Source organism: Wyeomyia smithii, chromosome 3, assembly GCF_029784165.1.
Source record: "Wyeomyia smithii strain HCP4-BCI-WySm-NY-G18 chromosome 3, ASM2978416v1, whole genome shotgun sequence".
In the NCBI taxonomy this organism is placed as follows: Eukaryota; Metazoa; Arthropoda; class Insecta; order Diptera; family Culicidae; genus Wyeomyia; species Wyeomyia smithii.
Window position 1 is genome coordinate 61326208 of NC_073696.1, and position 27163 is coordinate 61353370.

Consider the following 27163-nt stretch of genomic DNA (forward strand, 5'->3'; position numbering starts at 1 on the left):
GCGAAAAAGATTACATCAACATTCAGATCAGATCCAGTACAGATTTGTAGAAGTGCATCAAAATATAATAATTAAACTTAATGAACTTATAGGTAAATTGTCTTACTTAGTGAATTTAGTTTCAGTGTTTTCAGTTGCATACTATAAATAGTCCCATCATTGCAGTTTCATACTCTCACGCACAAAGTAACCTACAATAAATTCAAAAACTTTTTCACGAATCTTGAACATTCTGACAAATTATGAGCCAACGCCGTAGTAACTGTCAATTTGAATAACGTACTACTGAACCACCCACCGAGCATGACATAAAGGAGAGCATAAAATCCCCCGACTCGATGACCATTGCTCGGTTTCCTACCCCTCACACACACAAAAACAAAGTTCATTCCGGTTCATTCACTGCGATCTGACTGACGAGCGGTCTGTCTAGCTGCGAAAGCATGAAACCTGTCTCAAATGGCAGAATCTTTTCCACCCATTGGTCGCCGCCATACGGCAGAGAGGGACACCAGCATTACGGGCCGCGTAGTGTTCATTCAATTCCGTCAAACTGCAAAATGCCAGGTGATTCACCAACACCACATACCTACCTGCTCCTTTAGCGGAGAGGCTCGTGTTATTATACCAAAGCATACGTTCAATCTGACAAACGGCGGTGCATGGCGGAAGAGTTATCGTGTGCTCCACGGTGTTAAGATTGTTTTCAAGTTATTTTGATTATTTCAAGTTATTTGTTTTCTCACAATTGACATTCAACAAAATTCACTGTTATCGTTTAGTTACGTGTGATTATTACTGTTCAATTTACAACCATAATTTTCTACCAGTGATTTCATCAGTGTGAAAAAAAAATGGATCACGAGTAGCGGAATCTTCAGAAAGGTAAGATAGTTACATTTCATTTCCTAACCTATGCAACGAGCAACCTCTCACTTTCCTCATCTGTTCATGTTGCTCTAAATGTTCAACATTCACGAACCGAACACGGTTTCTCGGTTTCTTCGAAGTCAACACGGGAGGAGAAAACGAATCTGCTGCCTACGAGTATATACACCACATGCACATACAGAAGAGTGCATTCGAGCATCCCGACTGATTCCGATTAGAATGGCCGAAAATGATTTAGACTTTCATAAAACAAAAATCGTGTATTTCGTGTACTCCTTTGCAAGAGCGTAGGACATACCACATTATGGGATGAGTCGTCACGCACTTGAGTTATTGTGCTTCGATCGGAATGCCACGACAGGTGCTTTATTACCCTGGACAGGTGTAAAATGCATGCATTTAGCTTTGTAAAGCGTAAGCATTTGTGTCGTGTCAAATAAGCTAATTGAAAAATAAAAAAGAATTGAGTGCAAATTTTTGCAACCTTTCGTTTATGCACTTGTTCTGTCACATAAGGGTTTATATGAAGAAGATATTCTTTATATATTTGAATCACTGGGAATGGAGTAGAATATATGTGGGTGTGCTCGTGGGATTGTGCGTTTGCGTTTGCGGGGATGCGTGTAGGTGATTAACATTTGCATGTATATGTGAGCCAAGTTGCAAATAAATTCAATTCAATGGACAACAACAAACTTCGCAGGAAAATAAAAGTTATTTTTCGAATAAATTATAAACGATGAAAGTTTTGATTAGAGTTTCACGCCTAATCTAGAGGGAGGTCATATCTGGCAGATATAGGTAAATGAAGTCTTGCGTGGAAAATAATGATGCCAACGGAAAATCTGTTGCCTTTATTGTTTTCCATACAAGACTTCAGTTTTAGGGTCTCATACAAATTTTGTGTTTCATTTTTAAAACTTGAGAATACGTTTTCACTCAGCTTGTGAAGCATCATTTTGCAAAAATATGTTCTTCGCTGGCATACAGAAAAACTACCAAGCTTTCCGCCGAGCTATATTGAAATGAACATAGATCCATTTAATAAATTTGTTTGGATACTGACGTTACGAAAAGCAATAATGTAGCGACTGATTCCAAAAAATATCGTATTTGATTGTTTAGGGAATTTTGTTTTTAAACTGGAAGATGTTAACTTTTTGTACTTTCTGACAAGTAGGAAAAATCAATTTTCAATTTATATTATAAAAAACATAAATGGTGTTATAGGGAAAGTTAACTTAAATCCTAATTTTCAAATACATATTTTTGTCAACCATTTCAATTCGCTATAATTAAATAAAAAGGATATTGAACAATTACTGTTTTTCCAAGGATTGAACATAAATCCAATAATTCCCATTTCTCTATTATTCTACAAAATTATGCGGTTCAATGGGCTCATAGTACCGCTGAAGGTTGTAAAATGCTATCTGCAGAAATAACCAAGTTATTCAAAAAAAAAGAATTTCTCCATTGGCACAACCGAAAAAATTCTAGTAAACAAATGACTTAATATTTTTCTACCTTCAGAATATTGAATACTCATCGGCGGTTTTTGCAAACTAATGAGTAATTTAAACCTCAACCAAGTCTTGAAAAATCGATAATGGTTGAACAACATTTTCATTTTGAACTAAGAAATAATTTATAAAAAAGGCCCTATTTTATTATTTTTTTCAACTGTCACTATTATTTGGTTGGCACTTTGCACATTAGCTGCTGTATTTATTTTTTTGAATTACGACTAATTTTAAAAAAACGTACCTCGGCCCAAAATGTAATGAATTTGTCTTCCCAAAACAATGCACCTGGAAAAAAAATTTTTTTTTCCCTTCCCTTTCTGGAAGGGAGGGGTTCCATACGAATGAAACACAAATTTCTGCATATCTCAAGAACTAACCAAGTAAATGGAACCAAATTTGGCGGGTGGATATTTCTAGGGGTAACAAATATATCCATAATGGTTTGATATCCCTATAGATATAGAAGTATAAGGGAGGGGTTCCATACAAATGAAACACAAATTTCGCACTCGAGAACCAATCAATCAAATACAACAAAATTTGGCAGGTGAATGTTTTAGGTGTAACAAACATGTCCATAATGGTTCGACATCCTTCCTTCTTCTGGCATATCTCCAAATACATACCATTTTGAAATCCAAAATGGCGACTTCCGGTTTCTGAAAAACAGCGGCAAATGACCAAATACCACCCAACATTAGTATTTCCGGAATTGTTATGATGCATTGAAGCCACAAATCTACCTCAGACAACATTTTAAATTGTAAGATGGCGACTTCCGGTGTCCGAAAAACAGCCGAAAATGACCAAATACCACCCAACATGAGTGTTTCTTTAACCAGAATGACGCTCAGAGGCAAAAAATGTCTCCTAATGCCATTTTGAAATCCAAGATGGCGACTTCCGGTTTCTGAAAAACAGCGGCAAATGACCAAATACCAACCAACATGAGTGTTTCTTTAACTAGAATGACGCTCAGAGGCCAGAAGTTGTCTCCAAATGCCATTTTTAAATTCAAGATGGCGACTTTTGGTTTCTGAAAAACAGCGACAAAAGTCCAAATACCACCCAATACAGGTATTTCCGGAATTGTTATGATGCACTGAAACCACAAATCGAGCTCAGACAATGTTTTGAATTGTAAGATGGTGACTTCCGGTGAATGGAAAACAGCCGAAAATCACCAAATACCACCCAATATGAGTAGAATGACGCTCAGAGACCAGAAATTGTCTCTAAATGCCATTTTGAAATCCAAGATGGCGACTTTCGGTTTCTTAAAAACAGCCAAAAATGGCCGATTTCCATCCAATATGAGTTTCTTCGGAACCAGAATGATACACAGGAGCTAGAATCGACCACATACACCATTTTGAATTCTAAGATGGTGACTTCCAGTTTCTGGAAAACATCCGAAAAAACCATATAACACCTATTATGGGTGTTTCTCAAACCAGAATGACGCACAGCGGGCCAGGATGGCGACTTCTGGTTTCTGAAAAATAGCCTAAAGTGACCAAATACCACCCAATATGAGTGTTTCTTTAACCAGAATGATGCAGAGAGCAAAAAATTGACCTCAGACACCATTTTGAATTGCAAGATGGCAACTTCTTGGAAACAGCCGAATACTACTACATATGGATATTTCCGTAATCGAAATAATGTATAAAAGCCAAGCATTGACCATGGACATCATTTTGAATTCGAAGATGACCCCTTTCAGTTTCTGGAAAACAACGAAAATAACTGAATACAACCCAATATGAGTATTTCCTTAATAGAGGTGATGTACTAAAGGCAAAAGTCGAGGATGTTGTCATTCCGATGAAACCAATCATTTCGAACGATATAAACAAATCGCAAGAAATCAATGGATAATTGGAATGTTGAAAATTATTAAATTAAACACAAAAATAGGCGGGACGAAGTTTGCCGGGTCATCTAGTTTTTTATTAAAATCGTTATCTGCAACATTGCCGATAACACTATATCAATCAATCAAATAGCTTTGATGCTAAAAATATTGTTCATCATTAATAACAACCCGGCGCACGCGATAATTCCTTAACTGGACGTCCCGGATATTGTGCTGGCATAAATCAACATTAGGGATTATTTACTGGCCTGAGTATCTATTAATGAAAAAAAAATATTTCCTACATCTAAACGGTTTGGTTAATCGGTACAGCGTCTTCGGTAAAGTTGCAGATTATTTTGTCCTCAAAAAAAAATCACAGCAAAAAAAAAACATTGAAAAAAGTTTTTTTTAGAAAATTTCAACTTTTTCAGTTTTTATTGCTACAAATTCGAACGAGCATCAGTGTTTAGTTAACAATGTCTAGTGTTTGTAAAAGAAAACATCAAATCTTTTAAAAGCCGGTTTTTTATTATTTTTTTATATGCTACATAGCAAATTCTCTTTTAAAAAATCTAGTGATTGAATGTTCGATAGAAAAAACTGAGTAGTTTTTGCGATCAATTTCTGAGTACATTATCGTTTCACACACTGTGAAATGTCTAGCATTGGAGTTTCTTTTAAAAATTAAAAATATTATACATTTTCTGAATTTCTATAAATTAGACAGTAGAAATGGCAAAATACGTTTAGTCATGATGGCAAGCACTCGTTTGATATGTTTGTTCAAGAATGTATTTAGACAGCGAGTCTGGCCAACGCTAGAAACAAAAAAAAAGACGTTTATCGCAGTGAATAATTGTTCCATCGTGACCATTTACAAGCCTGGCCGTGACAATAAACGTGTTTTTGAAAATCGTTTGCTGATAAGGTTATTAATCAGTGGAAAACAAAGTTTGATTTATATTAGCAAAAAACCCGGGACATCAAGTTTTAATATTATCTCCTACGCCGAGTGCCTATTAATGATGAAAAATATTGCTAACACCTGAACGGTTTGTTTAATTGGTATAGTGTCTTCAGCAAAGTTGTAGATAAAAGTTTTGTACTTTCAAAAAAATTCAATGCAAGAAAAGTTTTAGGACTATTGTGTTAATTCAGACTTTTGTATGCATAATTTATAAATTTATAATTTTGTTCAACAGAGTTTTTTTTTCTTGCCAAGTATATTTTTTGTGAACGACAAAAATGCTATTTACAACTTTGCTGAAGGCATCACATTAATCCAGCAATTCATTTTGGCTCAGATTCATAGGTTAGGTAGGTTATAATTTTTTTTTATTTTTCTTTGAAAAAACATTTTTTTTACAGCGTACATTTTTGTCGGAAAGACAACTTTGCTATCTACAACTTTGACGAAGATGTCACATCGATCAAACAAATCGGTTTAGCTCAAAAAATCTTTGTAGTCATCAACACTCTTTTTACTTAGTCGTAATTCGAAAAAAACTATTAATAGCATAAAATGACACTTCTAATCCATAGGAACATCTGGGCAAAGTGTATCAGCCAGCTCGAAAATGGCCGATTAAAATGGTTGCCCATTTATTTGTTTTTCTTTTAATTTTTTTTTAATTGCTCTTAATATCTTTAACTGGTTAGCTTACAGTTTGCAAAATCATTGCGACATTTAATTTAAAATCATGCACTTCATGTGGTTGTAAAAACGCTTTTAAGCTTTATAGCTACGATGAAAAATAATTTAAACTGGCATGTTTGACTGTACTGAATAGAATTCAGTGAAACCTTCTCAGGACGACCTTTTACGAATAGACAAGCCACGGGAGCCAGAGCTAAAAAAAATAGTAAGATCTGCTTTTCCACTTATCAGCAGCAAAATAAACAACGCATCAATGTGGCAACACTGGAAGTTACCCATCAATCCGACAAGGCATGTTGAGGTGGGCTTGAAATTGATTCCGATATATCAACTGCGCGGCAGTCAGAAGCCCGACGCTTGGTAGCAATGACTATTTGATTTGATCTCTCACTATCCAACTCAACAACCCGTTGCTGGGACCCGAGACGGTGCGGTACGGTGAATACGGCCCCGGGAGGATGGATGGATGAATGATTACTGAGACCTGTACGGTACCTAGTACACACCATACACCATCCCATTCCCGTTCCCATTCCAACTTGTCGGGTTCCGAGAGTGTAAGGTGTATGGTTCGTTTGGTCCACCGGTTGGCTGATTGTTGGCGCAGCGGTATCTCGTATCTTATATACAGAGCGTAAACAGAGAGCTACATATTATTAATACAGTCTCAGATAAAATATCGCCCTCTCGAGTCTCGAGCAGCCGTTCGCCGTCGACGTCATTTTCCGAGCTGAACAACTTGACCTTTCGAAAAATTGGCATAGACATTAGTGTGTTGTTGGTTTCAGTCTTTTTTTTTATTCACATTGCTCAACGATTGATATCGACGCGAAGGCAAGTTAATGTCAGGTCCCGGTTATTTTTACTGTCGTCTTTCCGATGGCGATGGTTCAGTGATGGTGAAGTATTCGCCCTGATGAAGTTATAGATACAATCGCGAGTGATGATCAGGCAGATCGAATGGCTGAACTAGATCAACAAAAGCGACTTCGTAAGCAACTTTTTCTTCTTAGTTCGAGCGAGTTGCTTTTAGTGAGCGATCGTTGTTCGGTCAGTCAGTTGGCGTCAGTGCTGTCGTCACGTCACCACCGTGTGTATTGTTAGCCGCGCTCGGTACTAACATCTTATCGATGAGGTACGTACGGTGCTGGTGGCCGCAACCGATAGAGTCCATCAGTCGAGCGAGGCGTATGCACGCGCGTAAAGTTCATTGGAATCCATTCGTGTACTCATTGAACATAAACAAATCGACGGTGAAAAATCAGCCGCAGTGGCAATAGACTACAACCGTATTCGATACCCCGTAGCTAATTGGGCAGTGTGAATGAGAGCCCCAGCCAGCGCTGCCAGATGACACTTGGCTGTTCGGTTGGAGCGGTTTAGGTATGCGCATAACAATGAACCGATTCCGGGTTCTGGAAGGTGCTCCAAATCGTATCGAAAATTTATGATCTGGTCAAACGAAGATTACTGTTTTGTGCGAGTCGAATACCGTTCAGCGGCAGCAGCAGCCGTTTGACGCAAACTGGAAGTAAATCCAACTTTTAGTAGTGACGCTTATGTTTTAGTGAGGCTATTCAGATTGGTAAAACATGGCAACCAATGTTCGAATATCCAGAGTGAAACAATGCTAAGTTTAGAGTGATAAATACGCTAATTAGCTTGCGTTGTCAATGAATATCAACGCAAGTTATTCACAATTCACCACCAGCAGCAATTTACTCTTCAGAGTGTGCAATTGAATGAGGAAAGTTATGTCTCTAGAAGATGTTCTAGTTTTTCGAAAATTTGTTCATGGTTTATTAATATCAACTTGCTTTGTTTGTTCGAGGCATTTGAGTTGCTTAACCTAGAAATTGAACTAACATTTGACAAGGATAGAAGTGTTTTCTAAATCGCTATATCTGAATAATGAAAAGAATAAAAAAAAACTGTCGGTATACGACTTATAGGGAATTGTTTAAAATTTTATTCAAAAATATTTTTGAAAAATAAATTTTATATCCTACACTACCTACAGAAAAAATCATACAAAAACAAAAAGTGTTTATAAAATAATCGGCCATCTAAAATTTTTTTATAATAGGTTTTTAAATAGAAAATTTAGTTGCCCAAAACTCTTTTAAACAAACCAAATTTGACGTAGGACTACGTCTATCTGAAAGTTAGGTGCCTGAAATTAAAAATCAAGAAACTCTGATTATCGAGGTTTAGGCATCAATCGACCAGAATTTTTTTACGATTGATTTTTTGTAGCAGAAACAACCCATTGATTGAGATACTATTGAAAAAAAACTGTAACTGATAGCGGTAAAAATCTTGCAATAATCTTATAACACTGGTCAACACAGGTGCACTCCCTAGCCACTAACTTTTTTCCAGAGACTTAAATGAGTTTTCTTGTAAACATAACGTTGAAGCGACGGACACGGCGAGCAATTACTAAGCGAACTCTCAAGTATGTTTTTCAATATTTTTAAATAAGAGTTCAGACAATCTCCTTCGACCCTAATGTTTGTTTATTTGTTCATTTGTTTATTTGTTTATTTGTAATGTTAGTCCAGATAAACTTTTGAGTAGTGACATAATTATGCTACGGATTGAGCAACAATGCTTTTAATTGAAGGCGATAATTTCTTTTCAATTTGGACATAATAACTGGAGGTTTTTGGGCTCTTCGTTGAAGTTTAAGTTTCAGCATTAAACGAGTATAGTTCATTATTTGTCTACAATAAAGCATTTGAAATTTTATTGGAAACATAACCTAAACTTCGACTTAATAAATGAAATTACATTCACGCTATCGATACAGCAAAAACTCGTCCAATCGAATTGATTCGTTATGATAAAGTGAATAACTTTGAAATGGATCATTATTAATCTGCCTACCTGTTGTCCTACCAAAACCGAATTTAGGAGGAAATTTGGATATAGAGCTCGGAAGCAATATTTCAGAGAAAAACTTCCTTCTACAAAGTTGTTACATATGATAAAGCGCTTATTGAAAAATTATAAATAATTAGGGTGACCCAAATTTTCGATGAAATCAAGTATCTAACTTTGTTATCTTTGTAGGTAAAAGAAAAGTTGTTCTACAATGTTATAGCTCCGTTAATTTTGAGTAACTTTGTAGAAAAAGTTTTTTTGCTATCTACGAAAATAACCAATTTAGATAGAATAAACACATTTTTCGCTCTAAGTTTTTCATTTAAATTTTTCCCTTAAACTGTCTTTGAACGACTTCTAGGGTTTTTAAAAAAAGCTAATTTGCAATGCTCACATCGTGAATATCTGAATTCGACTCAAAGTTATTAATGTATTTAATCAAAAAAATATGCGTTTTTCATTTGTTTGTCATTCTTTTTGGGGCAGACAAGAAAAATATATGTTGGTCTCAATTCGAAAGGCAAATTTTTTGAAATAATGTCATTTTTTATAATTTGAAAATAAAAACTTAAGGTACATATATACATAAAATACAAAGCCGTTTTTTGTGGTCACCCTATTTAGAAACTGGTCACGCAATGTGCTTCAATTGTACTCAAAATTGCAGAGATGATTCTTTGTCGAAAACGATCAAACCCATATTTTTTCGTTGGGTCGTTGGGGCGATTAACCCCTAAATAGGGTTCAAGCATAACTTTTGCCTAAAATTTTGTGCAGTTCAGTTAAAACTGTGACATGCGCTTGTACAAGACTCCTTGTTTCGCCGTCATTTTGAATAAAACTGAGCAAGCATAAACAAACCAAAATATAATATTTTAACAATGGCATGAAGAAGAGAGAGAGCTTAAAGCTTAAAGTGAAAACAGTTTTTGTAATCGGGAAACTATTACTTTTTATAGAAAAACTCCTGTGATTTTTCTCACAAAAGACACTAACGATGATTGAAACACAAATATTTATAAAATTTACCTGATAACTTCATGGTGACATTTCGTAGGAATAGTTTTTCCAGTTAGTGACTGTGAATGTTGTAAAGAAAATATGCCAAATATTGTTTTGAAATAATAGGTGACCCTTTTATAAAACTTATAAGTTATTAACATTGTCACAGTGGCTTCGGGGAAAAATTTAGAAATGATCTATGATCATTATTAAGAAGAATGTCTCAATCTACAGATGTCACCAAAACTAATTGGTGACGAGAACTTATAACTTTTTTAGTTCATCAATATGGGGGCGGTGTTTTCTAAAAGCGATATAAGAATATATTACAAAATTATGACACAATATGATAAAACGTTTTTCTCGCAAATTTTCATATATTTTGTAACAATATTATAACAGGAGTTACATATGAATAGACATTTGTACAGAAAGAGGAAGAAATTTAATTTTTCGTTTCTCTAAAATATTTAAAATTCTCTGAATACTATCTAAAAACTATTTTTTTTTCGAAGGCACATTGAAATCTTAAGGGGTAGACGACATACTTTTTCCATTATCCATATTTTATTTTAAATTTTTGTTACAAAAAATATTCAAGTTCTAACTTTTCTCAATTGTCACCGCGAGTCATCATCAATACAGAAAATTTTTCCTATAAATATCACTAAGTTAAAAATACGTACAGAAAATATTCTCCATAAAAATTCGAATCTTCACTAAGATGGCACCAACATGCCAGGTGTGTGGGCTGAGATACTCTCATGTTGTTGAATAAGAGAGCCTCAAATAATACTAAAATTTTATTTTACACCCGTTACAAATTGGAAATCGCCGTTTGTTACCCAATTCATTTTTGCCCAATCTTTTTGGTGGCATATGAATTCTGTGTCGGAAAAACGTTTTTTTTTTCTCACGTTATCTATGAATACACCCAATTTCTGGTCTCGAAAGAAGGAAGTGTTAATCAGAAAAGATGTTAATCGAATAGAATCCTGTCAGAATAATGCAGCGGGAGAGGTGAAAGCATTCCAGCGTTATCGAATACGTTCTGACGACGTTAACAATACATGGTCAAGCGTTGTCATGCAAAAGAATCATTTTGATGTGTCTTTTTTTGTAATGTGGCCGTTTTCCATTAACGCTCGGCTCAAATGCACCATTTGTAGTCAGTAGACGGTCACAACTCCAATTCTGCGTCCACGAATTTTTTCATAGCTCTACGCTCTACGTCAAATTCGCAATTCTCGTGGCGTTAAAACCATTCGTGACAAGCTCTTTCACTTATGCAGACATCGCCATAAGTTTAAACAACCATTCGACGTGCCTCGGCTGCAGATTTTTTTTTTTTTCGAATGAAAAGCGAAAATCAAAATTTCTGCTAAATGACGCTTAGGTGGCTTGAATTCTGACAATTCGTCGTTTTTGCTAGACGTTTCTTGTGTGACCCTCTTTACCGAATGTCAATGCTGGGGTTGGGTTTTAATTTGTACAACTGATACATTTTATTTAACCAATGCCAGCGTTATATAAATAAATTGAACAACTTTTGTTAAATGTGTTTTGGCTCATTAATTACTCCTCAGTTTCACTAATAAATGTAAACAAATGTTGACGAAAGAAGTTTGAACCCCCAAAATCCGTTTATTGCGCACCTCTTCGATTGAAATTGTTCAAAGCTTGATCAATTACCTTACCAATTTACGAAAAAAAGAAAACAAAAAATTTGAACAGCTGAGATCCGTTCATCGAGAGTAAATAACTTTCCTCCAATTAGTGTTCCTTTATGTTCAAATTACTCTCGATTGGATACATCGTTTGGCATCTGGACAATCTGGAGCAAACATAACCTAGCCCGAAAAGCGTAAACACAGCGCGAATTTGTTAAAAATCGCAGCCGGACAGGTACAATTGGGGATCTCAGGTGCAAACGGGAAAGTGCACCGCACCGTATTTCGGCGCCCATCTGGCAGCGCTGCTGGTTAGCAGCCTAAGAAGGGTGTAAAAGTTATGCGCCCGGTAGAGGCAAGCGAGAGAGAGAACGAGAGACACGGTGTGGATGCCCGCCCGTAGCGGAACAACATGATGATGTGTAGTGGTTGTGCTTGTTGTTGGTAGGTATGTGCTGTGCTGTGGTGTGTAGAGACGAATGAGAGCTGCAGAGCAAAAGAACGAGGAATAACCGTATCATGTCGATTAAATACAACAGAGTCAGCTCAGTCAGTTGAGAAGTAATGTTAGATGGGAAACACCAGAGCAATGCAAACCGCGGTGTGGTGAGGCGAGAGCTTTGACCTCTATATAATATAAAAGTTGAAATTGGTGACGTAACGTGTTGCTTGTGTCTGGCTGCCAGTGCTGTCTGGGAGTTTGGTGGCCATTCTCTCGACTGCCAGTGGCGAGTCAAGTGCACACAGTGTTGTTGACTTCGAAGAAACAGGAAATCGGCTAGCGTTGTCCCCAAGAGCGTTTAGCGCAACAAGAGCAACTGAAAGAGAGGCTGCTCTCTTAGGTAACATACTTTTTAGATTTGACCTTTCCTATTATCGTTGTCTTTCGTATAGTTCTACCTGAATCGTTTGTCGAATCGTTTCTAATGGAGCCACATCATTTCGATATCAAGCCAAATCTACAGGAGATGAAACTGGAACCCGGAACGCAACAGTTCGGCAACAGTCTGGATGACAAAACGCAGAGTCTGCAGCACCTGTCCTCACTAAGCAGCATGAGCATCGAGCTGTGCCTGGTGTGCGGAGATCGCGCCTCTGGTCGGCACTACGGGGCCATTAGTTGTGAAGGTTGCAAGGGCTTCTTCAAACGCTCCATCCGCAAACAACTCGGCTACCAATGTCGGGGGTCAATGAACTGTGAAGTGACAAAACATCATCGCAACAGGTGTCAATACTGTCGGCTACAGAAATGCTTGGCTTGCGGAATGCGAAGTGATTGTAACTTAACCCCGTAGCTATTCGAGCCCGAAAACCATTCAGTTAATGTTTTTTCTCTTACTTTGCAGCTGTCCAACACGAACGCAAACCAATTATCGACAAAAAGGATGGCCAGGCTGGCCCCAACCCGAACAGCAAGTACAATCCTCACCGGAACAAAGAGTATCATAACGAACAAAAGGCGAGCGCTGCGGCTGCGGCCTCCTATCTGAACATATTTCCCGGTTTTAACCTCGCGGAATTCACCGCGAATCTGAGTAAAAGGGCGAGCAATCCTCCGGCAGCATCGTCACACCTTTCGTCTTCCGCAACAACAGTCACTCCATCCAATCCGTTCAGCTCCCTGCACTCTATTAAGACACAGGAAGAAACCCGCCAACCAACACCGGCCGACTCTATTGCAGCTTTGATCGGTCTCAACACGACAGCCGCTGCAGCCGTGGCAATGTCCGGCTTAGGGCCTCCTCAGCAATCAACTGCTCTGGACTCACCGGAATCACCAACAAAACCTCCACCACCGTCCACCCATTCCCTTCCGATGGACACCGTAGAAAACACTTCGTTGGAGAAAAACCTTATATGCAATTCGCTGGAATTCATCCAAAACCTGGAACACGAGCTAAACAACAACGTGAATAACAACTACGGTATCAAGGCAGAATTGAACAACGGAAGAGATGACGACCAGGACGAAGACTGTCTGAACTTCGATTACGGCAGCTTGGAGCTTTCGGATAACTGTATCAGTTTCGACATCCAGGTGCCGAACGTGCTGCCCAGCTATCTGAGTGCCCACTATGTTTGCGAAACGGCATCCCGGCTGCTGTTTGCCACCGTCCACTGGATGAAGAAGAACCATCTGTTTTCGATGCTCAGGTGAGTGGACTTGAAAAAAACTGAGTGTAACAGAAAAATGTGGTGTAGGTTCAAAAGTCAAAATTATGTTCCAAAATTAACAAGAAAAGTTCTAACAAAGTTAACGTATCCAGTTAGTAGTGTAACAAGTGCAAAAAAACTGCAATCAGAATAAATGTGTGTTTCTGTGTGCATGTCATTTCAAACTATAATTACGTTGATCTACGCTTGTGAAACCGACTGAAAAAGCGACAACCTTGACATTATTATTTCAAAACAATATAATTACTTGAGATTGTAGTTAACCCGCTTTCAACCTCGTACTTTGTAATGGTGGATTGTAGTTGAAAACTTATTAATAAACGAGTAATAATATTTAAAATTGCGTCACCGTGGAACTGACAATCAAAGTCAAAATTAAACTACTACAATGCTCACTTACTTTTCCAGTGACTCCTTCCAGTCGGAGCTATTGCGTCAAACCTGGCCAGAACTGTTCATGATCGGTCTCGGACAGAGCAGTGGTCAGCTGTCCTTCAACACGATCATGTTGGCCCTTATACAGTACATGAAAACGTTAATCCTAAACAAAAAGTACGGCAGTGACGTTATCAACTACCTAACCAAATATGTCCTGCTAATACAAGAATTCGTCACTGAGCTGCAGAAGTTGAATTTAACGGATCAGGAATTTGCCTACATGCGATTATTGTGTGTATTTAATCCCGGTAAGCGGAACATTCCTAACAGCAGTAGAAAAACATCAACAACTTTTATTTTTTCCCTCTCTACCCAACAGACAACATCCTTCAGGATAACGTAAAGAATCAGCACCTGGCAAAGATTCAGGACATGGTACTTACCAGCTTCCGGGATTACTACAAGCACAAACACAGCCGACTAGCGTCCAGCGAAAGTGAGGAGAATATCCGCGGCAACAACGATGATGAAGACGACTACTACGAGTCCAGTCACCAACGGCAGCAACGACAACAGCAGCGACGACTAAGCCTCGAACAGCGGCTTATGATGGTACTGATGAAGTTACCTACGCTGCGTGCCTTGAACTCCAAACGCGACCTAGAGGATCTCTTCTTCAGCAACCAGATCGGTCAGGTGCAGATCGAAAATGTGCTGACATACATTCTGCAGACCAACGACGGGGCCGCCACTTTTGCGGGCTTCGTGCGGAACTATTCCGCCAACATCGCGCTTGGTTCTGGGGGGTCCCAAATGGATAGCGATGACTGATAGCATCCAACAGTGCGGTTCACGGCTTTTACAGTTTGATTTCATAATTGGCACTAGTATTTTTTTCTGCGAATAAAAGTCGCACACTGACAAAAAAACCACCGAGGTGAGCAGTCCGGGCAGACTTGGCTGCTCACTTCGCTGAAGGGATGTGCCCTGGAATGATGAAAATAATTCCGAACTTATAAACTAGTTGACTGAAAAAAAAAACGCAAATAAGAATTAAAAAAAAAACGTTGAAAGTGTCTAGAACCAATTTAAAATCTCTTCCAAAGTCTGCAAAATTAAAGTTTTTACTTACATACAATGTAGGATACGCATTATCTTGGAATGTATATTGTTTCTAGTTGAGAAGATAATTATATCTTTTAGACATACATTTATATACAAGTATTATTAGGAACTCACACGAGCAACAAATTAGCACATAAGAGCTAGCTCTTATTAGTAGATTATTTACTTAAGAACCAAAACGTTCGAGGACAGTGTAATATTCATAACTGTACGGCAGCTGCACGGAAAAAGTGGTACGACTCGATTCTCAAAGTTAATTGTGCATAGATCAGGATTACAGCGCGAGCTTCCAGAGAGTACTGCGTACTTACGGAAGGTCTCAACAGTTTTCCTACAATAATATGTATGGAAGTAGCAGCATAGTTATTTTTAAGCAAAAAGAAATGAATGCTGGAATTGATAGTACACATATTATGTAACGCAAGAAAAAAAACCTGATTGTCATCCTTTCCTCTAATCTCCTACGGTACAATCGGTAATGTTCGCAGTACCTCTACCTCAAATTCAAGCAAAACTGACCAACAGTTTCAACAGTTTTCATGCGTTGCGTAATTTGTGCGCAAAGCTTGAATCGAAAAATCCTGACAACCGTATATTTTTTTCGTAATTATTCAGTACCATAACGAATAAAACTGGATCTATTTATAAAGCACGGCATGATTATTTATTTTATTTCGAAAGACAGTTTTGTTCAAAATATCTTAAGAAAACTCTGCGAAAAGATGTTAAAAGATTCCAAAAATACTGACCTCAAGTTTACTGGTATGTGTGAAACCTTATTTTAAAGCAAATCTGTGTTATTGTGAACTTCACATATCAGCAGCACGATTTTTTTGCATATTCAAGATAGCTGTGAAAACAAACTATACGAGAGTATCAAAACAGAGTAGAAACGAAAATAACTTCCACACCAGGGATGCCACATTTACAGATTTTTCTGTATTTTACAGATTTTTGAACTGAAAAAGCAATACAGAATCTGTATTACAGAATTACAGAATATTGCCAAAAATACAGATTTTACAGATTTTTTTGCTATACCAACGAACTGAAATCAATTTCAAAGGTAGAATTCAATTCGATTTTCAGAGTATTGTAAAAAAAACAACATCAGGATTATGCAGTGTTGTTAGTCTCGCTCGTAAGCAGCATACAACACCTCATGTGAGGTTCTCGGTGTCGCCGCTTTCACACAGTAGAGAATTCTCCATTCAAGCTATTTCTCGTTCTTTCCTGCTTTCTTTCTTACTCCCAAGATCATATGCACACACTCCCGTCTACTCTTCTCGTGTGTACTCGTGTATACCTACCCCCCATTGGGGAGTCCCCAACTCGTGAGAACGACCAGCCGAAGACAATTGATTCAAGATGCTTTGCGATGGTTGCAGAGAGAAAAAAAAATGATAGGGTATCGGATTACTTCGGCAGCGGTTCGCTTCGGCTGGTTTTGCATTAGACTGCTGTAAAAAACTTACCGAAGCAGTCCGATACCCTACACGTTTCCCCACTGTCGGCTGTCGTCGGTGCATGTCGGGAAGAAAGCATTTTCGTTTTCGAGCACAGTTTTTCAAGTTCTCCTCCTATTCAAGCAATTTTAGTCGAGTACTCCTACTCACTAGCGGCGAAGGAAAAAAATCACCTCTAGCGATTAATGAATACATATAAAACAAGCCTAGGATTCGTAAACATCGTCGTCAGTATGCGAAAAACAAAGTATCGGTGCTGGTGCACTCTTCTTGCTCTCCTCTTTACGATATATTTCTATTCATTAGTGTACACCACAATACGTGGTTCTCAATGTGCACAACTCGGTATATGAAGTTATTCGTCTCTGTTACAGAGAGCGATCAGAACTTGTTATATCCTTATTCTTTTGACTCATGAATATGATTTTTTGTCAGAAAAAGAAAGAAAATGACAGTGTATGCTCTCCTACTCTCGCTAAAACTCAACCGCTGCCGAAGTAGTTCCTTCCCCCACACATTCCCTTTCACCGCACCACACCTCTGCTGCTGTTCAGGCGACATGATTTTCTCCTGTTGCTATCCTTTCTTCCCGTAACTACCGGCCTATGGAGAGACAAACTCAACGATCGAATCAATTCTCAGAGCTGATGTAGTCTAGTCATGTGTTTGTTTTCTCCCAGAAACCTACGCACCCTATCATCATTTCATTATGGGTTGAGAGGATTCGAGTTTAGTCGCGACCTGTACACTTCGTGAAGTGCACATATGATGAATAAACGACGATTGCATCATATTCGTTTCGTTTCCATCACTGCACTAGCAGGAACTCGCGTACTCTTTTACGGTAGCTGAGAAGCAATACGAAAGAGTTTGTTCGTGTCGGTTCGTACTTGCTGCCACTCAGGGGAATGCATGAAGAAGAGTAGAGTATCTCCAAAGCGTGTGTCCAAAGAATTGAGAAGCGTAGCATATGTCTCGTTCTCAAGCAGAAAGGAGAAGAAAGGTTTTGCTTCTCGCTCGATTTACAACGCTGGGATTATGTAGGTATCGATGAATAAGAAATGGAATGTGATTGAACGAATCCCGAAAACGAACGTTTCGAAATATTTGTCAGGATTTCTATTCAAAATTCGTAAAACAAATTGCAAAGAGGCGCGATTTCACCGATCCTGTTATAAAAAAGGCAGCTTTAAGTAATCTTAAATCGTTCGTGAAATTGGAAAATTTAAATGATGCGACAATTCCCCAAATTCGTAACAATAACTGACTGACAAGGGCTGTTGAACGAATTTCGCACGCTTGAAAAAAACTTTTTGACCGGAAGATTCATTGAAACAAATGACTTAACTTGGTCTAAGCTATTGAACACCACTAGGTATTTCAAGTTCCTATTACAGATCATTTGTGAGATTTTTTTATATAAATCTACACTCTTCTGCTTGTTTAGAACGCATACTTTAAATATATAATTGAAAACCAGAAATTGCATGGCCCCTAAGCTAATGATCTCAATTTTAAAAGCTGAAAGCTACGTTTCAGACCAAGGAGGAGATTCTAATATTAAATTAACGAAAACTTTAACAAATAAACTTAACAAAAACCTGTATGAACATCACGTAGAGAAGAATGAATTTGTTTAAATATGTTCTACAAGTATTTTTTTACCATCCAAGATTCTGAGTTTGCTCGATACAGAATTTTAATACAGATTTTTTGGCCCGAGATACAGATATACAGATATTTTCAAAGAAAAATACAGATATAAATGTGGCAACCCTGCTCCACACCTGTGCACTGCCAGAGTGCTCATTAAGTAGGTATCGCTGGCTGCATGTGGTAACGAATTTGATTTGAGCTCAAACGCATATCGTTTTATCTGTACCTATATTGAATGACTGCTTGCAAATAATACCAAGGGATCGCTTTGTATGTTTATAAGTTGTTTAAATTTTGGCAGGAAGAGGTTGACCAAAAAAGATACGGTTCCAAAACTTAAACGTAATGGACGTTATTCTTGGTTTTGATACGAGTCACATTCGTACGAAAGTATTGTAATAGGGGTCTTCACATCGAGCTCGTATACAAATACCCAGCCGTAAACTGTGTATCTCCCATTACTCGTCAATGGAGGTGAGTACTTTTACGGCTGGGTATTTGTATACGAGCTTGACATGAATACCCATAATGTCATCTACCTGTTTTGGTTCAAATCAACTTGAATGTTCAAATGCTCGCCTATTCAGGTCATGCCGAAATTAGAGCATTCCAATTTATTCAAATCGATTTTTTCGCAGTGCCGATAAAAGTCATTTTCCCCAGCAAAATTCTTCGAAAATTACAGCCAATCATTTTCAATTTTCACTTCCAATGATCGCAGCACTCTTTCAGATATACTAGATTTTCGTCGTAGTAACGTGCTGTTATACTCAGATGAAATATATCGCGCGCATCGTTCACGATTACGGAATAAAATTTGACGACAAATCCAACCAAATGATCTTCACTTCAAAGCGAAAAAGAAAAACAAACAGTCCACTCAACCAAAATGAACCTCACCGAAACACTTTTTCACTGACACTGACCGATGCCTTGACAATCTTCGTCTGATAAACTGATTTTGTTGTCTTGCTTCCATCGCATGAAATATAATGAGGTGTTTTAACAGTTCACTTCCATGCAAAAAGCGGGAAGGGAGAACTCTGAAAGGATTGTAAAACAATAACGTTTATGGATGCTTTTTTTCACTTTCACTCAAGAGTGTCAACAAATATCAACCCTGTTTTTTCGTGAAAATATAAGATACGGGTGTGATAAAAACAAAAAAATAGTACGAGGGTGGTATCCAAGACACGACCGCATGTTTGACGTAGGACTACGATAGTTTTATATTTCATTTTGAGAATTAAGACTCTGTTCGGCACGGTTCAATTTTGGTACGGTTCGACTTTGGCACACATAAGCCAAAAACGAGCGGTTATGTTTAATCATAATTTATAGTTTTCTTGTTTTGCTTTTAACTAATTCAAGCTCAACAACCACCAAAAAAAAGGCATTTTGTCCATTATGTTGCCGAAACGGAATACCGGAACCAGTAAGACGGTTCTGGAGATATGACCGGAACAAGTTCCGGTAATAAAATAGACATGATCAAAGCAGTACTTAGTACCGTGCTATACCTCCAATTACTCGGAAGGGTCATATCAAGTGTCTAGGTCGTTAAAGGCTTCATGCGGACCTGTCCCCTTTGCGTTCCGGATACTTCCAGATTTTGAGCCTAAATCCATCAAGCCTTTTACGATTTACAATTCTAAAACTAGTTCATTGGTGGCCACATATTGTTAAGGTCGTATGCCACCAGAAAGTCATAAAAAGAAAAGCGTTTATTTTTAACATGGTTCGATTTTGACAACTGAGAAAATGCTGATTATTCATTTGCAAACCTCTATTTGAGAAGAAAAAAAAAAATACTGTTTTTAACATTAATGAATACCTTTCATACTAATGCAGTCAATTTTCTTCAACACGCGAAAAGGCAATTTTCTATATAGGTCTTAATTAAGAACGATTGAGTAGGAAGTAAATTTCCTTTCATCTTCAATTGCGCTTGTGAAAGATAGCTCACTCACCGATTCCAAAGCAGCATCATTGTCAGTTTCTTACAACTGTTTAGCAAAGATGTCACATAAAATAATCCTGTATTTACAAGTTCGTTGGAAAAGTAACGATAAAGAGTTGCAATTTTAAGTGGAAAATCTAGATTTACAAAAATTTTGAAATTGACATTGAAATTTATGAACATGTTAACATTCTTTTTTTTTCATTTTAGACCAATTGAAACGTTTATTCATTAAGCAGAACCAAAAAAAAAAATCAGTTTTAAGATACCAATAAGTAAAAAAAACAAACCACAAAATGCCATATTTGAAAGTCATCGGTTTCCTTCAAAAATAAACCTAGCTCGGTTTGATAAACAACATTTACCTCTCCAACTGATGTTTGCATAATGTTGTTCAATTACAAGTCCGGCAATGAAAGGTTGTGTTTATATTTTTAGTATCTAAATAGTTTCTTGCAGATGCTGATGTAATACTTTTGTAATTGAAAAATATGAATATGAATGTTTAAAACCTAACGTCAAGATGTATATAACTTGGTTTTTCTCTATACCACAACCGGGTAATGCAACTAGGATTGTCATATTTAATTAAATTTATTTATTTGGAAAAATATAACATTCAGTACAGCTTAAACGAGCTATCTGGACTATCTGTTTAAAAATCTTAACGAAGCATATTGGTTTTCTATTGTCTTTTAAATAGCCTATTGGCCATTCGAAATTATCTGAGAAAAACCAGAGTGTAAAATTCTAAAAGACAGCAACCCAATGCAACTTTAAATTTTAGGAATTTGAAAGAAGTTATTAAACATGGACATGAAAATCACTACGGTTGCAGTTCAAATGCCATCTACTCGATTTTTAACCCAACTTTTGTTGAAAAGATATTTTAATTATTATACTATTACAATCTTTCGCAATATTCTACTTGTCGATTAAGACATCGGTGTTTGATATCTGTTCAGGGGTAGTAATACAATAACCACTTTAAAACGATGAGAAAACATCTGCAAAACTGAACTAGAAAAAGTGAATTTCAACTGAACTTTTTACTAATCTACTATTCAATAATATGCCAATTATTGTATCACAAGCTTTGGCAACCTTCGTCGTTCGATCAGAGCATTGGTGGTCAAAATCCGTTCAGTTGTAATCACATATTGGATGCAACATCCAACATCGTGATATACTCTTGCGTACAGAATTATTTTATCCCCGGCCGCACAGCGCACACTACGAACACGCACCACTGTACGTCGACAGCAGCTACATTGTTTCCACTTGGCTTGACTGCACACAAATGGCAATCGAGTGCTACTGCACTGACGACGAGCGACCGTCTTCTCATACATGGCTCGGTGCAGTACTGTTGCCTGTGCCAGCGTGTTTTCCTTCAAGACATCAGTTTTAATAACATTCTCACAGCAGATCGTTTAATTGTCTAATAAAGGAGGTTGTTACGAACATTCCGAAAAAGCTTCACTTTCAAGACATCAAAGTAGTCTAGGTTCATAGAAGCAAATATTAGTTGACCTGTTGGGACGGGGAGATTCTGTCAAATTTTTTTTTGCCACTGATGTAGAGGTTGTCATAGCAGGCAGGTGGTATCCACTCATGAAGTCTGTGCCAGGCGTGCTCGCATGTGATTGGTACATTGTTCGTGAAAATACGACCTTGAAACTTTTCATCAATTTTCACTATTTAACAATCAAGTAACCATGATATACGAAGAATCACAAAATTGTCCATCATTTTATCATTCCAATGGCATATTGATTACTATGATCCGTCATGTGGTTACATCAATATCACCGTTTGAAATCTTTCATTCCAACGTTACACCTTGGTTTTAGTTTTCCGCAGAATGTATCTCGATATAGTGCGGTTAGACGTAGTCCTACGTCAAAAAAAAACAAAATATCTTAGTTTTTTTTTGTTTGACGGGAGGAGTTCTAGAAGGCTATTACTACATACAGAAGACGTAACACTCAGGTAGAAATCTTACAAAAAAGTTGGTACAAAATGAACTATTCGAATGGTACCATACTCTGAATAAAATCACTGTTTGAAGAGTTTATGAAGGCGGTGTACCTACGCAACCCTGCATTTGTCTCGTTCCCACTCGAAAAATGCTGCATTGATTTTGTAAAGAGCTTTCTGACAGTTCCTTATGGGATTATCTTTGGGGCTCGATTAAGTCGAGAAAAAGGAAATTCATTTTGTTCATTATTTGTCGAGCAGTTAAACAGGACGTGGTACGGAGTACTATGGGGCAACATGTACCAGAAAAAAACACCAGTGTTACGTATATCTTATGCAGGTATGTGGCAGTAATTTTTTGAGAAACACCATTTCGAGATAAACGCGTATAAAGGTTGAAGATTAGCTAAAGCGACCGTGAGGAGGCGCCTCAAATCGCTCTAAAACAACAAACAATATCGCACGCAAGCCTGGGGGGCTTATGCGGTCTCGATCAACTAGATTAGTTAAGAGAATTCGTTATCGATATTGTTTTTTGGCACATTTTGCATGTGTAGGATAAGTACAACGATACACCGTGCCCCAGTGCTGAGTCGAGAAAATTTCCAGCTCGAAAAGATCCTCGACCTGATCGGGAATCGAACCCGATGTCACAACCGTGTGGGAGAGCTAGCCGACCGACATCGCTAACCACAGAACCACGGGGACCACTCTCAAATCGCTCTCACTTTTTCTATATTGCTCAGATCTTTATGAAAATTTGTAAAAATGTTCTCAAGAAGATGTACATACTTGAAGATAATACAGTAAGGTCTTTTTTTACACGAAGGATGCGTCCCAAATTTGTATGGGATCGCGTAAAAAAATACTTTTTTGAGTTGCAAATAGGGGAACTGCTCCATTATTCATCTCATTAAACCGATATTCACAAAGAATGCACGGATTAAACACCAGATTTTCACGAAATCATTGAACAAATAAACAAAATACGCTTACGAACTCTAATGGAATCGCCCAGCATTGTATATTTAGTAAACTTAGCTAGATTTATCCTGCATTTGGTTAAACAAACCATTTTTGACAACCCTTCATATCCATCTCAAAACTTGAATCACTGCTCAATTATTCATCTCACGACGCACAGTGGGACGAAATCAAAAATAGTAGGACATTGATGTTTGTGACGAAACGCATATTTTTAGCGTTTCGATGTCTTCTAGAAAGTTTCACAGCTTTATGAGTACTTTATTTTGACGATAAATTTTTTTCATTAAGGGGGTTGTACACCAAAATAACAAAAATAACTTTTTTATTTCTTGATGAACTTGGTAACTTGCTTCCGACACATTGTAGAACTAGCTATTACGACCAAGTTTGTAGAACATTGGAAAATCCTATCTCTGAACCTGACAAATTTATAGGGTATTAAAGTAAAGTACCCCCTTAAAATGTGTTTTTGCGTGATAACGCTCTTATCTTAATTTTGCCATTGTTCAAGTGTTCTACAACCTTCAAACTAAGATTAATTGTCACATTTTTTTAGAAGAAAGTGTATCGTTATCTCTTAATTTGGAGGAGTCAGGTCTGTTTTTGCACTTTTATGGCACAATTTTTGAGAGAACATATCTTGTGGAAAGGCAGATGTTGGCAGCTACTTTCAGTTTCATTTTATTTGGATACTTATTCCCTCCAATTGTGTATATATATCGTACTGGAATCGAAGGGGATTGATAGTATTTTTTCGGAAATTAAGTTGCAACTTTTTTGGATTTTTATTATTTTTCAATCAACTTTTTTTAAAATCAAGCGGTCACTTAAGGAGCGTTCAAAGCGTTCTTACGCTGAGATGCTGAAGAAGACCGTGACCACTTCTACCATAACATCGAACCCCTTTGATCTGTTGCCCTCCGATGAAACCGATTCTGACGATTCATCAGCGGGAACATCTTATGCCAATCCTGGGGAGTCTAGGAAGAGGAAAAATGTTTCTTCTCCTAAACTTCCCCGTAAAGGTCCTAAGATTTCCCAAAGTGTAATGAAAAGTACGAACAAACCAAACAGTGCTGCGGAAAAACCGAAGCAAACTCCTCCTGGGCTTGCAAATTTGAAGTCCCAGAAGGAGTTCCCAGCACTGCCAGGAACATCTAAAACCCCAGTTGTTCCTTTTGCACATCCAGTTGATGAAACAAACTCTGGATTAGTGAAATTTTCTGACATTGTGGACTGGATTTTTGAAAATTTCAATATACCCGATCCAATTAAAATTTTTCTTACAGCATTCCTCCCAACAGTTAGATCATTTTTGAAGCAGTTGACTGCCCAATGGCCCCTCCTTGCAGCGATTGTATCCTTCGATGCCTAATTCAACTGCGTATATGAAGGATTCTATCTCTGTCTTACAGTGGAATTGTAGAAGTATTTTACCAAAAATTGATTCGTTTAAAGTTTTGATAAATAAAAACAAATGCGATGCATTTTCCCTTTGTGAAACTTGGCTTACTTCAAATATTGATCTCAACTTCCATAATTTTAATATTATTCGCCTTTTTCGAGACACCCCATATGGAGGAGTACTTTTAGGGATTAAAAAGTGCTATTCTTTCTATCGTATTAACCTCCCCTCGATTCCAGGCATCGAAGTTGTCGCATGTCAAATGACAATACAAGGTAAAGAGCTTTGTATTGCCTCAATATATATTCCTCCCAGAGCACAGGTTGGGCAACGGCTGCTCTTTGATTTAATAGAACTTCTTCCCTCGCCACGTTTGATTTTGGGAGACTTCAACTCTCATGGCGTGGCTTGGGGTTCCCCATACAATGATAACCGCTCCTCTTTAATCTATAACCTTTGCGATGACTTCGACATGACTATTTTAAACAACGGTGAAATGACACGTATCCCGAAACCTCCAGCGCGCCCAAGCGCTTTGGATCTATCCTTATGTTCGACGTCGCTACGGTTGGATTGCACATGGAAGGTAATCCTCGATCCTCACGGTAGCGACCATTTGCCTATTCTTATTTCAATTAATAACGGGTCGACTCGCATGCAACCAATTGACATTTCGTATGACCTCACACGGAATGTCGATTGGAAGTTATACGAGGAAATGATTTCAACATCATCCACCACTTGAAGAATACAACCTCCTCGCGGGCTTGATTCTCGACGCCGCGTTGCAAGCCCAAACGAAGAAATATCCCGGCGTAACGATCAAAGAACGGCCTCCCACTCCGTGGTGGGACCAAGGGTGCTCCGATGTCTACACGCAAAGATCCGACGCGTTTAAGGCCTACCAGAAGGGAGGTATACCTGGCGACTATTTGCGGTATTCGGAGCTTAATACCAAGCTTAAAAGTTTGGCTAAAGCAAAGAAACGCGGATATTGGCGTCGGTTCGTGAACGAGACGTCGAGGGAGACATCGATGAGCACTCTTTGGAACACAGCCCGAAGAATGCGGAATCGCGTAACGGTCAACGAAAGCGAGGAGTCTTCAAGTCGGTGGATATTTGATTTTGCCAGGAAAGTATGTCCGGACTCTGTTCCTGAGCAAAACATTGTTCGCGATGCGTCTCCGGGCCACGACGCGATAGAATCACCTTTTACGATGGCAGAATTTTCAGTTGCCCTCCTGTCCTGTAACAATAACGCGCCTGGGTTAGATAGAATCAAATTCAACTTGTTGAAGAATCTACCCAGCAATGCCAAGAGGCGCTTGTTGAACTTGTTCAATAAGTTCCTGGAGCAAAACATTGTACCGCAGGATTGGAGGCAATTGAAGGTGATCGCCATCCAAAAACCAGGGAAACCAGCTTCTGATCACAACTCTTATAGGCCGATTGCAATGCTATCCTGTATCCGGAAATTGATGGAAAAAATGATACTCCGTCGTTTAGACCATTGGGTCGAATCAAATGGTCTACTATCAGATACTCAATTTGGCTTCCGCCGTGCCAAAGGGACGAATGATTGTCTTGCGTTGCTTTCAACAGATATTCAGCTGGCGTATGCTCGCAAAGAACAAATGGCGTCTGCGTTCTTGGACATTAAGGGGGCTTTTGATTCCGTTTCTATGGACATTCTTTCGGGTAAACTTCACCGACAAGGATTTTCTCCAATTTCGAACAATTTTTTGCACAATTTGTTGTCCGAAAAGCACATGCATTTTACGCACGGCGATTTGGCAACTTTTCGCATTAGCTACATGGGTCTTCCCCAGGGCTCATGTTTAAGCCCCCTTCTTTACAACTTTTATGTAAATGACATCGACGAATGTCTGGCAAATTCATGCACGATAAGACAACTTGCAGACGACAGTGTAATCTCTGTTACAGGAGCCAAAGCTGCCGATTTGCAAGGACCATTGCAAGATACCTTGGACAATTTGTCTGCTTGGGCTTTACAGCTAGGTATCGAATTCTCTCCGGAGAAGACTGAGATAGTAGTTTTTTCTAGGAAGCATGAACCTGCTCAGCTTCAAACACAATTAATGGGTAAAACGATTTCTCAGGTTTTGGTACACAAATATCTTGGTGTCTGGTTCGACTATAAAGGCACCTGGGGTTGTCACGTTAGGTATGTGATGAAAAAATGTCGACAAAGGGTGAATTTTCTTCGTACAATAACCGGACAATGGTGGGGAGCCCACCCAGGAGACCTTATAAGGCTTTACCAAACAACGATATTGTCTGTCATTGAGTACGGGTGTTTCTGCTTCCGCTCCGCAGCAAACACACATTTGATCAAACTGGAGCGAATACAATATCGTTGTTTGCGTATCGCCTTGGGTTGCATGCAATCGACCCATACGATGAGTTTGGAGATCTTAGCTGGAGTACTACCATTGAAAACCCGCTTCTGGAGCCTGTCTTCTCGTATTCTAATCAGATGTGAGGTCTTGAACCGTCCCGTGATTGAAAATTTCGAAA

At 38.2% G+C, this 27163-nt stretch overlaps 1 protein-coding gene across 10 annotated transcripts; it reads left to right on the plus strand.

The window, feature by feature from the left end:
• Positions 1 to 598: 598 nt before the first annotated feature.
• Positions 599 to 15823, plus strand: LOC129733193 (nuclear hormone receptor HR78). 10 transcript variants are annotated; one of them, XM_055694842.1, is made up of 6 exons: positions 6945 to 7070; positions 11942 to 12335; positions 12388 to 12771; positions 12840 to 13647; positions 14077 to 14354; positions 14426 to 15823. In XM_055694842.1, exons 3-6 carry the CDS (start codon positions 12420 to 12422, stop codon positions 14875 to 14877), a joined length of 1890 nt encoding a protein of 629 aa, XP_055550817.1. In that variant the 5' UTR covers positions 6945 to 7070; positions 11942 to 12335; positions 12388 to 12419; the 3' UTR covers positions 14878 to 15823. The 10 variants fall into 10 exon arrangements, with proteins under 10 accessions (XP_055550818.1, XP_055550812.1, XP_055550821.1 ...); XM_055694841.1 differs by having other exon boundaries at positions 6988 to 7318; XM_055694839.1 differs by lacking the exon at positions 6945 to 7070 and adding an exon at positions 11428 to 11941 and having other exon boundaries at positions 12033 to 12335.
• Positions 15824 to 27163: the final 11340 nt, after the last annotated feature.